This window comes from Baudoinia panamericana (genome assembly GCF_000338955.1).
Source record: "Baudoinia panamericana UAMH 10762 unplaced genomic scaffold BAUCOscaffold_13, whole genome shotgun sequence".
Classification (NCBI taxonomy): domain Eukaryota; kingdom Fungi; phylum Ascomycota; class Dothideomycetes; order Mycosphaerellales; family Teratosphaeriaceae; genus Baudoinia; species Baudoinia panamericana.
This window is the reverse complement of record NW_006911269.1, coordinates 656,039-670,779: the sequence shown is the minus strand read 5'-3', so window position 1 is coordinate 670,779 and position 14,741 is coordinate 656,039. Positions and strand designations below refer to the sequence as shown.

The following is a 14,741-nucleotide window of genomic DNA, read 5'->3' as shown; positions in this document are numbered from 1 at the left end:
AAGGCTCGACACTAGCAGGGGTTGTGTCTGCCCGCTTTTGTGGAGGCGGCGCGTTTGCGTGACGAGCTTCCACGTACATTTCCTGTCTTTCGAATGCAGAATCGAGGGGATGTGGTATGCTGAATGCGCGCACCGGCACTGAGAAGACGGGCAACTCTAATGAATGCTGATTGTTGGTCAAAAGCGGACGAGGAAATCGCTATCGAGATGTCGTTTTGTCGCTCCGCAGGTTGGACAGGACTCGGCTTCGAAATGCTGAAACATGCAGGTGGCCGCCGCCGCATGTCTGCAAACCCTTCCGAAACGGACCTTGCATACCTGCATTTAGCACATAATCTTGAAAGCAATAGATGGCTAATTTCTCAGGTAAGATCCGCCTGCGTGCATGCCGAATCGGCATCCAGAGCGATGACCATAGTACGACCGACCAATAGCGTCCCGCCCGGCGCTTACTGACGCCAAAGTGGCGCGAGCGACAGGCTCGCAGTTCTCGGCCACAGCAGACCGTTTCCAAAGCTTGCTGCCACGTCCGTCCACCCGCTGCAGTTATTGCGTGCTGCAGATAGGCGGGCGACTTGGATGCCGGCAGAAGCTGTCATTCGAGGGTTCCAAAACTGGGTCTGGGTAGGCGCCCGAACTAGACATGGTCACGAATTACCTATATGGAGCCATGTCCGTCGCATTGGTCACAGTCAGGCCTCGCGAATCCCTGTGCTCCTGAGCTATGGAGCGATGACGACCAGACGATGCTACTTGACATCTCTACGCATCTCAGCAAGGCTCCGTGGTGGCGAGCGATTCATGGTGAGCAGCAGGCTTGGGTAAACTCATCGTCCCAAGCATCTGCTGGAGAACTGCTGACCATAGCGTTGCCCACTCTCGATCCTCTCCGTCGCTGGAATGTCGGGCAGAAGGCCGGCTTTGTGGCGTACAATGGCGGCGGATCGGCTTACTGCGACCGGGCCCTAGACTCGATGGCTGTAAATCGAATGCGAGGAGTCGATAGCAAGCACGAATCGGTTTGCCGGCTGAGCAGCTTTTCCCGCCTATGTGCTGATTGTCCTGCTAGTCTTCGGTCGCTAGCTTGGCATCCCTTCCGGCTCCCAGCCGCCAGGTCCGCCAGTTCCCACTCTGGTAGAATGCTTCTCAATGTCCACTGTTGCCCACCAGTAGAGCATCATTAAGATCAAGAGATGGCATGCCAGACAATAACCTGCAAATAAATTCCTGCTGGTCCTCGTAGCGAGCACCATCCGCGTCATCTGCCAGACCGCTCGCTCAGGCAGTGACATTCGCTTCATCGCTCGCGTACTCTCGCGGGACCGGAAAGCCGCGAAGGGCGAAATGTTTGACTCATATGCAGAGCGGTAGCGTTGATCGGTCTCGTTCACGCCCATTGAGATGGTTGAAGGATTCGGATTCGGTCCGTATGAGGAGCCGGAGGTGGTCGGCTGAGCGCGATTGTAGGTCGAGACGTACCGCGTCTTTTCATACAAGGTGAGGTTGTCGCGTTGCAAGGACGCCACCTCAGACCGAAGCGACGAGACGGACTGATACTGCTTCTGCAGCTCTTGTTCGAGCTCACTGATCTTCTTCTTGAACCGGTCACGCTGGGCTGTGACCATTGGGAGGATACCTGCACCGCTTTCGCCGCCTCGTGGCGACCCTGAACCGAATGACGGATCAAGCCCGCCGATGATGGATGAGGTTGGTGACGTGCCTCCGCCTCTCCTGCTGCCATATGTCGACCGCGCTGGATACCGCGATACATGCGTGCCGGCTACGGACATCGTCTCGAAAGCATTTGATGCTTCTTGCTGCGTCTTCTGAAGATCGCTCTCCAGCGTCGCATTCAAGTTACGCGTCTTCTCGAGCTCCATGTTTGTATTTGACAGATCTTCTTGCAGAAGCTCCAGCCGCTGTATGAGTTCATTATGCGACACTCGCAACTCTGTAAGCTCATTGCTCAGCTTCTTGTTGCGGGCCAACAAGAGCTGCTCTAGGCTGTCCTCTTTGCCTTTGATGCTTGCCCCGTTCACTTGGTCTGTGTCAGCGTCCTCTCCGCCATCCTCGTCGCCCACGGTTGCGAATTCTATGGCTCTCAGCATGTCCAGCTCGCGCTTCACCTCATCATAGTCACTCCACTTCCGCACTTTACTCTGCAAGGCGTCCCGGTCCGCTTTCAGACCGCCTACCTCGCGTTCCAGACTCCGAAGCTTGCCCTCGATGTTGCTCCTCTCGGCGTCCTTCTCGTAGCGCGAGGCGTCAAGTCTACGCATAAGAGATTGGTTCTCGGAGCGTAGTCGTGAAAAGGCAGGGTCGTCTTCGATCGCTGTGCCTCTGCTCAAGCTTTGTGCTTGGCCAGTCGATTGCGCCAAGTCAACACGTAGCTGCTCATTCCGCGCCTCGAGCTCTGCGAGTCGCACATTGGCCCTCTCCAACTCGGAGGAGACCAGTTCCAGTTCGGCTTGCGCAGCACCACTTCTGGTCGCATCCTCAGGCTCTCCACCGGAGCGGTCCAAACGCTGCGAGACCTCGTAGCTGGCCTTCAATTCCTTTAGCAGCCGATCTTGGTTTTCCACCTTCTCTTCTAAATTCCGCTCTCGCGACGACCAGTTCTCTTCTTTTTCTCGTAACACAGCAGACCAAGAGTCTTCTACCTCTTTAAGCCTACTGTCCTGCGAGCCTTCAAACGACTGCCTCTTCGTCCTCTCATCCTCCAGCTGTTTCTCTGTCTCCTCCAACTCACTAGTGAGCTTCGTGACTTGCTTGTGTAGACGCTCATTCTCTGCCTCCAGCTTTGGCATCACCTCATCCGCCGTCACCAGAGAGTCAATGCTGGCTTCCAGCAGTGGGTACGGATCGGGCGCTTCGCTCAGAGGCGAGTACGCCTGCATGAATGCCGTCTGTACAGCCTTTGAGTGGTTCGTGAGCGCATCAATGTAGGTCTGGTAAGCTTTCAGCATGTCCTTCAACTCCACTAACTTCGCTGCGTCTTCGAGCTTCCGGAAGTCCTTCGTCTTCTGCGCCAGCTCCTTTCGCTGCACCAACGACTCTCTTTGATGCTCGACCAAGTCTGAAGCAACAGTGTCTAACGTGGAGACCAGCTTGGTCAGGTTAAGAGCCCGCCATGCTGCCACTGCCTGCTGGAATTTGTTACCACCCCCTGCCGCCTCAATTGCCTCACGTATACCATTGGTCTCTTCATGATCGGTACCGTTGCCATTGGCGGAAAGCGCGCCCGCACTCGCCTGCACATCTGCACTGTCCGCCATGGTGTGAATCACTGCATCGCGCGTAAGTTGCGTGAAACTCCTGCAGGTGCTGAGTCTCGTCTGGTTGATTGCCGGGCTTCGAAGTGCTCCTCGTGGGGCGGACGTTTGCTATAGGTTGCACGAAGAGTGTATGCTCGGTAGCAGGCAACGATTGTGTGCTGACAGAGTAGTTGTGCTTGCGGGCAAACGCGGAGGTGGACAAGGCACGAGGCACGAGGCCACGAGCTTCTTCACCACAAACCTCACCACAAACCTTACCACAAACCTCCACACATCATGTCCTCATATCTGCAGCTAGTATCTTGTGAAACTGGCTCTATAATTGACCGCTGTACTGCAACATGACGGGGCCAGCACGGCCGACCCAGTCTACCTTTGTGGCTGTGGCCTAGAGCCATCATGGCAGCTTCCATGGCGATTGAAGGTTGACACTCATACATTGCGCACTACTCGCTCATTCAGCAGGTCGTCCGACACGGACAACACGGCCATCAAGATTGTAATCGCTCTCGCCGAGGTCGTGGTTGGGCCATAGCGGCAATCAAAACCTTGCGCGGTCTTTCTGTACCTCGTGGGAACGGCTTAATGGCCGACCCATCCGTGGCCCAATGATATTCTATGCATATTGTTGAGAGCGATGCCAGCTCACCATGATGCCAATCATTGCAATGGTCAGCGATTCCGAACATTGCCGCCGTTCTCCAAGTCGTAGAATCCCGATATGGTGCTATAGCTGTCTGAGCAGCTTCTACCGCCATCCTTCGGCTTGAGATCACAAAACTTCAGTCTATGTTTCCAAATGTGCTCGGTAAACCCTGCAACTCCTCAAAACCCATACGTACCGTGTATCGGTGCCCATTCAGGATTGGGATGCTATGTAGCGGCGGATATCATTATCACTGACACTCACCCTTAATGAATACTTTTGACAGTGAGCCTTGCATAGCCTACTCTATCTTGGTGCCTGCTGTCTTCACATGATTGGATGCACTACACTAACCATCCGGAGGACGTTCCTTTCTGAGAAGATCAAGCTGGCTGAAAGGATCTCTGGCGTGTAATGTTACCTAATCTTATGGACCAGTTGCTTCCACAATAGCATCTCCGCGTAATGGCGACTCTGGAAGCTGGTACGCGCAATCTACGACTATCATGAGTAGATTGCTGGCATGGAAGCACCCAATGGCTCCTCTCATGCAACGGTCTCTGGGCAAGACCGTTCGGCTGGACCGTACGTACTTCGAGAGCTGATCAAAGATATACCGCTCGGCGAGCACAAGGATGGCACGAGGTCCCACATCACTTGTGTAGATACTTGGAATGGTAATCTATACGTCGGTACCTCTGCTGGTGAGGTGCTCCACTACGTCGCTATCCCACCGGACCCCACCGACGAGTCCGGTCAGGCAAGTTACATCTTCGCGACCAAGCTCGAGCCGCCTTTCAACACGGAGCAGGAAGGGCTAGATGCTGGTGTGAAGCAGATTCTCCTACTGCCAGTCGCTAACAAAGCTTGTATTTTGTGCAACGGTACACTTACGTTTTACACCCTGCCAGAGCTCAGCCCGGCTTTTGGCGGCAAAATCAGACAGCCGAGCTGCCTATGGATTGGCGGCATTGATACGACGGAGCAAAACCACGGCGGCAATGCTGCATACGGGACCGTGGTTGTCATATGCTTAAGGCAACGACTCCGACTCATTCGAATCGGCGACGAGGCTCGCAAGATCCGTGATATCGAGCTCGGCGGCGTATCTGCCATTCAGCGAATACAAGATCTGGCATGCGTTGCAGACGGGCATGATTACTCCCTACTCGACGTAGTGAACCAGCGCAAGAACAACCTATTTCCCATCTCGTCTCAGGCTACACCGGAGGCACCACCGTCAGAGCCAGATCGGCCGCCAGCCCGGGCGCGGGAGCCATCGCGTAGCTTCTCTTCAGCCAGTCCAGTTCGCCTCGGTCGAGCACATGAGCGCAATACAAGCTTGGGTGCAGAGTCGAGTGATAATGGTCACCTACGCCCTGGCAGCAGCTCTCCTTGGCCCTCCCGACGCTCTTCGCGCCTTATTGAATCTGCTGTGCCGCCTGGTAGTCGTGAGGGGAGCCCAGAGAAGCCTTCGCCAGAGACAGTGTCGGCACGAACCAGTACAGAGGCTGCTCGTGAGCCTGAAGCACCGGTCCGACCTTTACCGCCGAACATTCTCAGCCCGACAGCCAACGAGTTCTTGCTCACGACCGGCACAAAGATGAATGAGCCAGGCGTCGGCATGTTCGTCAACCTTGACGGAGATGTAGTTCGCGGCACCATCGAGTTCAGCACGTACCCACAGTCACTTGTCCTTGATGGAGTCCAGACTGCGGCAGACTCGGCAACAGAGTCTGAGCGGCAAAGTAGCCCAGGCTACGTGCTCGCTCTGGTGCAACGCAAATCCGGAGGGAAGTCAGTTCCAGCGATTGAGGCCCAGCGGTGGGATGTCGATGCATCGGACGCGAGGACCGGGAAGCAATGGCTTGACGTTCCCTTGAACCATACCGAGGCCGGCTTCGAGGATCAGCAAAGAGGCGTGGGCCTCCGCACTGCCTCAGATGCTGTCGAGCTTGCGATTCCTGAGATTGGTTCGAGCTTGCGTCTCCGCCGCATCCTTCTTACGAGTAGGATGGAAGTTTCTTCAGATAGTGACCTCAAACGCGAACAAGAGGAAGACGATTTCGCCTCTAGCTTCGCTCAGGCGTCAGCGAGGGTGCTACTATACTACGAAGACCGGATCAGCTGGGTCATGCGAAGCGCTTTGATTGTCCAGCTTGAGCAGCAATTGAATGCTTCAACCCAGCAGCTCAACGACAGTGCGATCGCCATTGAGGTGCCGAGCGTGCAGCGAGTGGTCAATAGCATACGAGGGCAGAATGCAGCTAACGAGCTCGAATTCCTCACGTTAACCTACGTCCGGCAGAAGACGTCACTGCTACTGTTCGGCAACCTCTTGCTGCAGACCGCGCAGAATCTCACGTGTCCTGAGCGTGATAAGCGCTTTGCCGAGGAAGCCTTGGTTGCGGGCGAGATCGACCCGCGTACTATTCTAGGCCTTGTGCCTCCTCTTGCAGAGGAAGTTACCGCGGGCGAGCAAGGCATCTGGATCGCTCAAGGTTTGCAAGATACGCTCAATACACTTCACCGGGCTCTGCGCGATGCCAAGATTGTACCAAACGTGGCGGGTGCATACGGCGACAACCTGCTGCCACTCCTCAAACGCTATCTCCTGGCATGGCGCAAGAAGAAAGGCTTCGGCAGCATAGCAGACGAAACGCATGTCTTCCGAAGTGTCGATGCCGCATTAACTCACGTTTTACTCATGCTGGATCAGCACAGTCCTCGTGGTCCAGCGCTACCCGGGACGCTTCGCGCGGAGCTTAACGAAGTCGTAGACCGCGGAGTCGACTGCTTTGATCGGGCTGTTCAGCTGTTCGAGGAGTACCATCGACTGTACATGCTCAGTCGCTTGTATCAGAGCCGCAAAATGACCGGGCACGTCCTTGCGACCTGGAGGCGGATCGTAGAGGGCGAGCACGACGCCGGCGGCGAACTAATCGAAGGCGAGCAGGACATTCGAAGATATCTGACGAAGCTGCGCGATGCGAATCTTGTGGAAGAGTACGGAACTTGGCTAGCGAACAGAAATCCTAAGCTGGGCGTGCAGGTCTTTGCGGATGACAGTAGCCGTGTCAAGTTTCAGCCGCAGGAGGCCGTATCCGTACTGAAACGGAAGGCACCTGGCGCGGTGAAAGATTACCTCGAGCACCTGGTCTTCGGCAAGAACCACGTGCAGTACGTCAACGATCTTATAGCGTTCTATCTCGACACCGTCTTGACGCAACTGGAGCGCTCGGAAGAAGCTAGGCAGATCTTACTGCAAAGCTACGAGACCTACCGCGCTCTCAAACCCCCTAAACCAACCTATCGACAATTTATCACGGACAATGCAGTTGACGCGGATTGGTGGCACAACCGTCTCCGACTCCTACAACTGATAGGAGGCAGCCACGGCGCGGCGCAGAAGTACGACGTCCACACGCTCGGGCAGCGGTTGGCACCGCACAGCGACGAGCTGGTGCCGGAGATGATCATACTCAACGGCAGAGAAGGCAAGCACGAAGAGGCACTTCGGCTGCTGACGCATGGGCTGGGCGACTTCGACACGGCGATCAGGTACTGCTTGCTGGGCGGGTCAAGCATTTTCCACTCGGCCGGTGCTTCGGCGCTTGCGCCAGAGACGCTCCTGCCGACAAGGGAAGAGCAGGCTCGTCTATTCAACATACTCCTACATCAGTTTCTGCGCATTGAGGATGCGACTGAGAGGCTTGAGCGGACGGCCGAGTTGCTTGAACGCTTCGGTGGCTGGTTCGATCTGGAGCAAGCACTTGAGCTGATTCCGCTTGATTGGAGTGTTGAGCAAGTTAGTGGGTTCTTGGTACATGCGCTGAGGCGGCTGGTCAGGGATAGGAACGAGAGTATTGTGGTGAAAGCGCTAAGCTCGGCGCAGAACTTGAGGCGAGCGGTTGAGTATGCGGAGAAGACTGAAGTGATAAGTCCAGTGGTTGCGCGGACGGAGGTCGAGGCTGGATGATGCGGGCGGGTCAGATCGACCATCTCCGTCATAACACTAATGCAAGCTCTGCCAGAGGCGTCCTGAGATTCGAAGTGCGATACTGCCAGGCGATGCTCGAGACGGTGAAGCTTCACGACTCGGACCCCCACGGCCAAGGCGAGGACCAAGCAATCCCGGAGATCGAGCCGAAGCTTGCCGTCACCAGCACCGCCACCGCCACGTTGGAACCGGGAAAGAAACATTGCATGTGGAGACGTTGAAGGAGGGGTAGCTTTGTGGATGTTCATGATGAACGCTTGAGACATCGTCGCCATGTCGGCTGAGATGATGTTGCTGTAGCGTGAACGCTGCACGCTGTTGTCAGTATGACAACCATTCAACCTTTCCCAAGCTGTGGAAGGAACCACTCAATCCAGTCACACCTCAAACGCGTGCAACATTTGCTGAGAATGCTACTTACGGGACGTAGCTGCGCGTCATAGTTACCTTCTGATACGCTGTAGCAATAACCATTCGCGCCTGCAGGTCGGCCGTATGATTGGTCGCGATCAGTACCCGTCATGAATTTTGCGGTATATCAGATACCCGCCAACGCCGAGGCCATCTACTGTGGTGACCAACATGATGTTAGCGGTAAGCACGTCCTTGTATGGTGTTCCGAATGGTCCACCTTCGCAAGCTTCTTTCGGTGGCATGTTCTTTGGCGTTCGCTTATTGTGGGTTTGATTGGAAAAGTACGGCCCGCTTAGTTCCGGAGGACGATAGATCGCATAGTTGCAGCGGGGTGGTGCGTCGCTGGACTCTGTGCGGCAATTACAAGGTGGTTTGCCAGCCTCGCCGCGCCAAAACCGTCCCAGCCGTTGACTAGTCTGCGGGTTGGCCGCCAAAACGTGTGGCACATTACGACGCTCATTGCTGCCGCCGAGCCGCAGCTGCCGTAACCGCTTGCGAGCTTGTCCTTGCTTTTCCGCGAGCTTCAGCAAGGAACAAGCTTTCTCGCAACGGTGTTTACCACGAGCTACCTCATCCTTCGTTCACTCGATCCATCGATCTGCCAACTTTATTTCCCAGACCTCGATCCTTTCTTGCCGTTAACACTTTCATACTCCCCCCCACACTCAAGTACTAACTTCCCTTCCAAGATACCCACAAGTAACACTCACTCCCACAGCAAACACCGGCAACATGGTTCATCTTGGCAAGATCCCAACTGACAAGGACATCGAGGAGACCAAGATCCCTGGCCTTGAAGATGTTAAGCTGGACGCGCCCGGCCAGGATGAGTTCACCGCCAGCGTGTACGGCTCTCGCTTCGCAGCCATGGACCTGCCGAAGCATGAGATGCCGGCCGACGAGATGCCCCGCGAGGTCGCCTACCGTATGATCAAGGACGACCTGTCGCTGGATGGCACTCCCACGCTGAAGTCAGTTGTCACAGTTCGACTAAGAATTGGTGGTACGTAAGCTGACGACGATATGGGTAGCCTCGCCTCCTTCGTGACGACGTACATGGAGGAAGAAGCGGAGAAGTTGATGGTGGAAGCCTTCTCCAAGAACTTCATTGATTATGAAGAGTACCCCGTCAGCGCCGACATCCAGAACCGTTGCGTCTCCATGATCGCCCGCCTCTTCAACATCCCCAGCCACGACCCTAATGTCAACGCCATGGGCACCTCGACCATTGGCTCCTCTGAAGCCATCATGCTCGGCACCCTGGCCATGAAGAAGCGCTGGCAAAACAAGCGTAAGGCCGCCGGCAAGGACTACAGCAAGCCCAACATCGTCATGAACTCCGCCGTGCAGGTGTGCTGGGAGAAGGCCGCCCGGTACTTCGATGTGGAGGAGAAGTATGTCTACTGCACCGAAGACCGGTTCGTCATTGACCCAGAGGAGGCGGTCAAGCTGATCGACGAGAACACCATCGGCATCTGCACCATCCTAGGCACCACCTACACGGGTGAGTACGAGGACACCAAGAAGATCAACGATCTCCTGGTGGAGAAGAACATCGACTGCCCAATCCACGTCGATGCCGCATCAGGTGGCTTCGTTGCTCCCTTCGTCCACCCGGACTTGGTCTGGGACTTCCGTCTTGAGAAGGTCGTTTCCATCAACGTCTCTGGTCACAAGTACGGCCTCGTCTATCCCGGTGTCGGCTGGGTCGTGTGGCGTGACCCGGAGTTCCTTCCCAAAGGTAGCCTTCACCCACCTTGCATCACCCACATCAACTAATACTTCCTTTATAGAACTCATCTTCAACATCAACTACCTCGGCGCCGACCAAGCCTCCTTCACCCTCAACTTCTCTCGTGGCGCCTCCCAGGTCATCGGCCAGTACTACCAACTCATCCGCCTCGGCAAGAAGGGTTACCGCAGCATCATGCTCAACCTAACCCGCACCGCCGACTACCTCGCCACCTCCGTCGAGAAGATGGGCTTCATCCTCATGTCGAAGAAGTCCGGCGACGGCCTTCCGCTCGTCGCCTTCCGTCTCAACCCGGAGCGCAAGCACAAATTCGATGAATTTGCGCTCGCTCACCAGCTGCGCGAGCGTGGCTGGGTCGTCCCGGCGTACACGATGGCGCCGCATGCCAACTCGCTGAAGATGATGCGAGTCGTGGTCCGCGAGGACTTCAGCAGGTCAAGGTGCGATGCGTTGATTCAGGATATCAAGCTGGCGTATGATGAATTGAGTAAGATGGACGAGCACAAGTTGGAGCAGCACAAGGAGCACAGACGCGCGCATGGCACGCGGACGGGCAGGCATAGGAATATCAACACGCATTTCACGGATGAGACGCACAGTTTGCAGGGCAAGCACGGCAAGACGCATGCCGTGTGTTAAAAGCATCCGGAGATCGACATGGGTGTGGAGGAAACACTGGCGACAACCATTTGTAAGCACGACTCCAGGGGGCCGATAATGGCAAAGGCACGATGCAGTGGACCTGACCTGAGATGATTATGAGAGATGTCAGCATAGGCGGAAACGCCCGGTAGAGGTGCCAGGAACCACATAGGTAGCCTAAGCATTAGAGAATGAACTAAATGCTCCTGCGGTATTGTACGCCTGCCTTGTACACCGTCAGGCGCCCCGGCGCTGGCGAGGACTCTTGACTTTGTACGTTGCAGCCCAGCTCGGACTATTAGGACAGTCACAAAATGCTAAGGTTATCTGTGCATGTCCTCCCACGCATACTTTCGCTTAAAATGGATGGCGTCGGCACGGGTGAACATTGACACTGAGTTTCGTAAACAGAGCTATCGTACAGATGTGTCATTGAGCGCTTTGCAGAACCAGCCCACGCGCACGCAGTACTATTACAACGCCGTGACTTTTCGTTCGCATTCCGCGCTCATCCCTCATGTCATCATTGCTTTCGTTCCCGTGAAGCGTACTGGACGTGCTGTGACCCCATGCCACTGCCTCTCTGTGCATTCTCCGCACACCCATGTTGCCGTTGTGCCTCATACACCTGTACGAGATCCGCAGGCACTCATCTAACTCCCTTGCGCCTCGCTTTTAACGTGATAGACTTGCACTGGCTAGACCTTCCCTGCGATAACTCCTAGTGCGACGACATGATGTCCTTAATCCCAATCCTCTTGCTCCCGCCACCGCCGCCATTGCTTGGTGCCGGACTCGCAGAAGAGGCCGATGTGTGATGATGTTGTAGGCTGCTCGGCTGGGACGTCAGATTGCTGGGCAGCGGCGTTAAAGTTTGCAGGCTGCTAGATGATGCAGTCGAGGCCGAGTGCTGCAGCTTCGGCGGTGGGTACATGGGAGCCGTCTGCGGCGAGAAACGCTGTTGCTGTTGCTGCTGCTGCTGTGATGGCGGTGGTGGTGGTGGCGGTGGAGCCTGTTGTTGACCATGCTGGCTCTGCTGCACTAAATGCTCAAGCGTGCGCTGAACATGCTCCCAACCACCCCATTCCTGCATCTCGCGCTCGTTCAACGGGCCGTTTGCTTGCTGCTGTTCGGCAGCACGCTCCAAAGAGGCGGGCCCGTTGACGTTCTGGCCGCCTTGAGCAATATTCGTGCTCGCACCGCTTCCAGCCCATGCCCATGCTTCCTCAGCACAGCCTTGCACATCACCACTCACGTACGCCAACATCTCTTCGTCAACCTCAAGATCTTGCTTGGAAGCTCCGGCCCGTAGCCGCGCGATCAGCTGGTCAAGGAAGAAGGCGAGGTAGCGTCCGCAACCAATGTTATTCTTCCTCAAATCGCCTATGGCAGCTGAGGCGTGCACTAGCGTCAGGGCGGATGTGAACTCAAGCCGGAGGCACAGGACCAACGTGCATCGCCACAAATGCGCGCAGAAGAAGGCTGGCGCCATGGTTCGAAGTCGTGCTGCCCAACTCAGGTGAGGCGAGGTAGGCTGCATTGTCCTCTGAACATAGGTTGCTGTGTCTTTGGCAACGGAAACACAACGATCTAGTGCATCTATTCTCTCGCTAGGCCGGCATGCAGGCGAGAGATTGTGTCGGTAGAGGATGAAGCGCGTGTGTTGTAAATGTGTTGCTGCCGTGAGCAGCCGCGGATCTAGGTACGCCGTTGAAGTTATTGGGAAAGGCTCGGGGTAGGAGGCCATGATGGATTTAAAGTGCTCGTCATACGTACTTAGCGTTGCAAATGCTACAGTGCGAGACTTGAGCGTCTTTCTCAGCTGCGCAATGATACGCACCACTGGAATCACTGCAAGGAGTCCGCTGGGTGCTGTCTGTCCAGGCGGAGCCATGACTATGCCGGTGGAGCGGATACTGTCATCGTCCACGGGTGTCGGTTCGGCCACGTCGCAATCATCGTCATCGATCTGCAATGGGCGGCCAAGTTCGAGCGACGTTATGCTAGTAAATTGTCAGTGATAAAGCAAATCATTAGCCCATTGTATGACACTCACCGATCCCAATTATATACGCTCCACCACACTCGCCTTCTCATTTCCGCTTCTAGCGGCGGATATGGTCCACGATCTGTATGTAGGCCCTTATCTTGCGCCAGACGTATTGACGAGCCCAGCCAGACCCATCCAGCGGACCGTAGATTGCTCTCGAAGAACCATGTGCTTATGAGAAGTGTTGTCCGGACAGAGTCTATACTGATATCATCACTCCATGTATTGACCGTTCTAATGCACATGTCAAGGTAGGCGGCGCCTTCTTGTTCTTGAGCGGACCCGTTCGGCTGAGAGTCCATCAGCGTACCGCACGCGAGCACTGCGAAGAATAGCGCAACCCATCTGTGGCGCGAATGTAGTAAGGTCCCAGCACGATAGGCATTCTCGTAATCCTGTATGAAGCTCGGCCAATGGATCATAGGCGCGTAAACATGTACTGAAGCCCGGTAGTGCGAAATCAGACGGTCCGCTACATTCTTTGGAGGAAGTGGTGTGTTCACCATGTACATCGGCTCTGGAGCGGAAAGACGGTGGGTTGGTGGCGGCTTGAAGATTCCTCTCGAATAATTTCGAATGTTCTTGCGCACCTCATCGAAATTGTCAAGCACGGGCAGCCCTTGTCGACGCTCTTTCGACGCAGGCTCGGGCACGTGAAGTTTTGGGACATTGGGCGCTTGACTGTCGAGGTCCGTAACACCACCTTCTTGCAACATCGTCCGATACTGAGCGAGTTGCTGCTTCGCCTGGGCGAGTTGCTTCTCCAGGTCTTGGACTTGCTTGATGGAAGACATTCGACGATTGGTCTCCTTAGTGAATTGACACTTCACTCCACGGCTTGAGCACTCTGAGCAGCTGGACGTGTCGCTAGCATCGCACTTCACTTTACGCTCTCGGCAAGCATCACAGCTCGGGTCCTTTCGCCGTTGACGGTAGGCCCGCTTCTGGGCGGCGTTCAGTGCGGCCGCCGAAGCATGAGTTGGTGATATGCCAGGCGTAGACATGACCGAGTCCGTGGCCAGGTAGTGGTCTTGCATCATACCTGGCTGTAACGGTGCCGGTCCGGGCAGTGAGGCGTACTGGTAGGGTCCTGACATACTGCTATTCGGCGGCATGCTGTTCACAGTTACTGAGGATGACTGTCCGTCCGAGTCACGGCTCGGTGGAGGAGGATAGGCGCCCGACGGCGAAGGCATTGGTGATATCCGTGGGCCATGCGCATGCAGTGATTGATCATAGGGAGCGGAAGGGCGTGCTGTGGACATCTGGTTCGATTGTAGCGGACCTCGACCGCCTTCCATGACCCCACGTTGGCATTCGCTGCCGAGGTTGCTGCAACGGTTGTGAGAGAAGCTCAACGGCGTCAGGAGTCCGGTTGGTAGTCGTGGCTGAATGAGAGTAAGTGATCGAACGAATGACGGTCACAGGAGGATGCAACATATGCGAAACATGACCAAGTGAATGTGGTGAGCGAGAACCACTCGGTACCTGGCGAAAAGCACGCGAGTCAAGCCACCAACTCCATTGCAGAAGACGTGCGGATGTAAGAAAAGGTCCAAGTGCAAATAGTTCCCGGTGGAGGTGAACTACAAAAAGACTTTGGCTAATGCACAAATCGAGCAGTGGTGGGCAAGACGGCAACGGCCGATTGCTCACTTGCCTTTGTGCGCCAATGGCTAGGGTTTGCGGCTCGTGGTCTTGGAGACGCACTTGGGGTACCGTCAAACCCTCCGACTCCACGAAGGGATATTCTATCTAGCATGTCCGCGGCCGCCAGGTTGTCTACGCATCGCTTGCATACGGCGATGCAAGGATAATGTTCCAGACACGCAATACCGACGCCTCTTCATCAATATACGGCGAAAAATGAGCCGCGAAAAAAAAGACTTGAGGTCGGAAAGCCTGACCGGCGGCCGCCCACGCTACATGCACGAGCGCAGATCTCGCCTGCGAACGTACAG

General features: G+C 55.6%; 4 protein-coding genes across 4 annotated transcripts; 2 read left to right on the top strand and 2 right to left on the bottom strand.

The window, feature by feature from the left end:
- Positions 1–1,079: 1,079 nt before the first annotated feature.
- Positions 1,080–3,275, bottom strand: BAUCODRAFT_78681 (uncharacterized protein; the record flags this gene model as incomplete). The annotated part of the gene is made up of 1 exon (XM_007682351.1): positions 1,080–3,275. One exon carries the CDS (start codon positions 3,273–3,275, stop codon positions 1,080–1,082), a length of 2,196 nt encoding a protein of 731 aa, XP_007680541.1.
- Positions 3,276–4,444: 1,169 nt separating this feature from the next.
- BAUCODRAFT_126325 (uncharacterized protein) lies at positions 4,445–7,900 on the top strand (the record flags this gene model as incomplete). The annotated part of the gene is made up of 1 exon (XM_007682531.1): positions 4,445–7,900. The coding sequence occupies one exon, from the start codon at positions 4,445–4,447 to the stop codon at positions 7,898–7,900; it is 3,456 nt and encodes a 1,151-aa protein (XP_007680721.1).
- An 846-nt stretch (positions 7,901–8,746) lies between these two features.
- BAUCODRAFT_38384 (uncharacterized protein) lies at positions 8,747–11,073 on the top strand. Its single transcript, XM_007682201.1, has 3 exons — positions 8,747–9,306; positions 9,367–10,076; positions 10,129–11,073. Exons 1-3 carry the CDS (start codon positions 9,068–9,070, stop codon positions 10,725–10,727), a joined length of 1,548 nt encoding a protein of 515 aa, XP_007680391.1. The 5' UTR covers positions 8,747–9,067; the 3' UTR covers positions 10,728–11,073.
- A 378-nt stretch (positions 11,074–11,451) lies between these two features.
- On the bottom strand, positions 11,452–13,784 carry BAUCODRAFT_78329 (uncharacterized protein; the record flags this gene model as incomplete). Its single annotated transcript, XM_007682317.1, has 2 exons — positions 11,452–12,733; positions 12,787–13,784. 2 exons carry the CDS (start codon positions 13,782–13,784, stop codon positions 11,452–11,454), a joined length of 2,280 nt encoding a protein of 759 aa, XP_007680507.1.
- Positions 13,785–14,741: the final 957 nt, after the last annotated feature.

What these genes read in the sequence shown, in the direction of transcription:
- BAUCODRAFT_38384 (XM_007682201.1), top strand. Translation starts at nt 9,068, where the DNA reads ATGGTTCATCTTGGCAAGATCCCAACTGACAAGGACATCGAGGAGACC. An exon ending in GATGGCACTCCCACGCTGAA is followed by an intron (nt 9,307 to 9,366) that starts GTCAGTTGTCAC and finishes CGATATGGGTAG; the next exon opens with CCTCGCCTCCTTCGTGACGA. An exon ending in CCCGGAGTTCCTTCCCAAAG is followed by an intron (nt 10,077 to 10,128) that starts GTAGCCTTCACC and finishes CTTCCTTTATAG; the next exon opens with AACTCATCTTCAACATCAAC.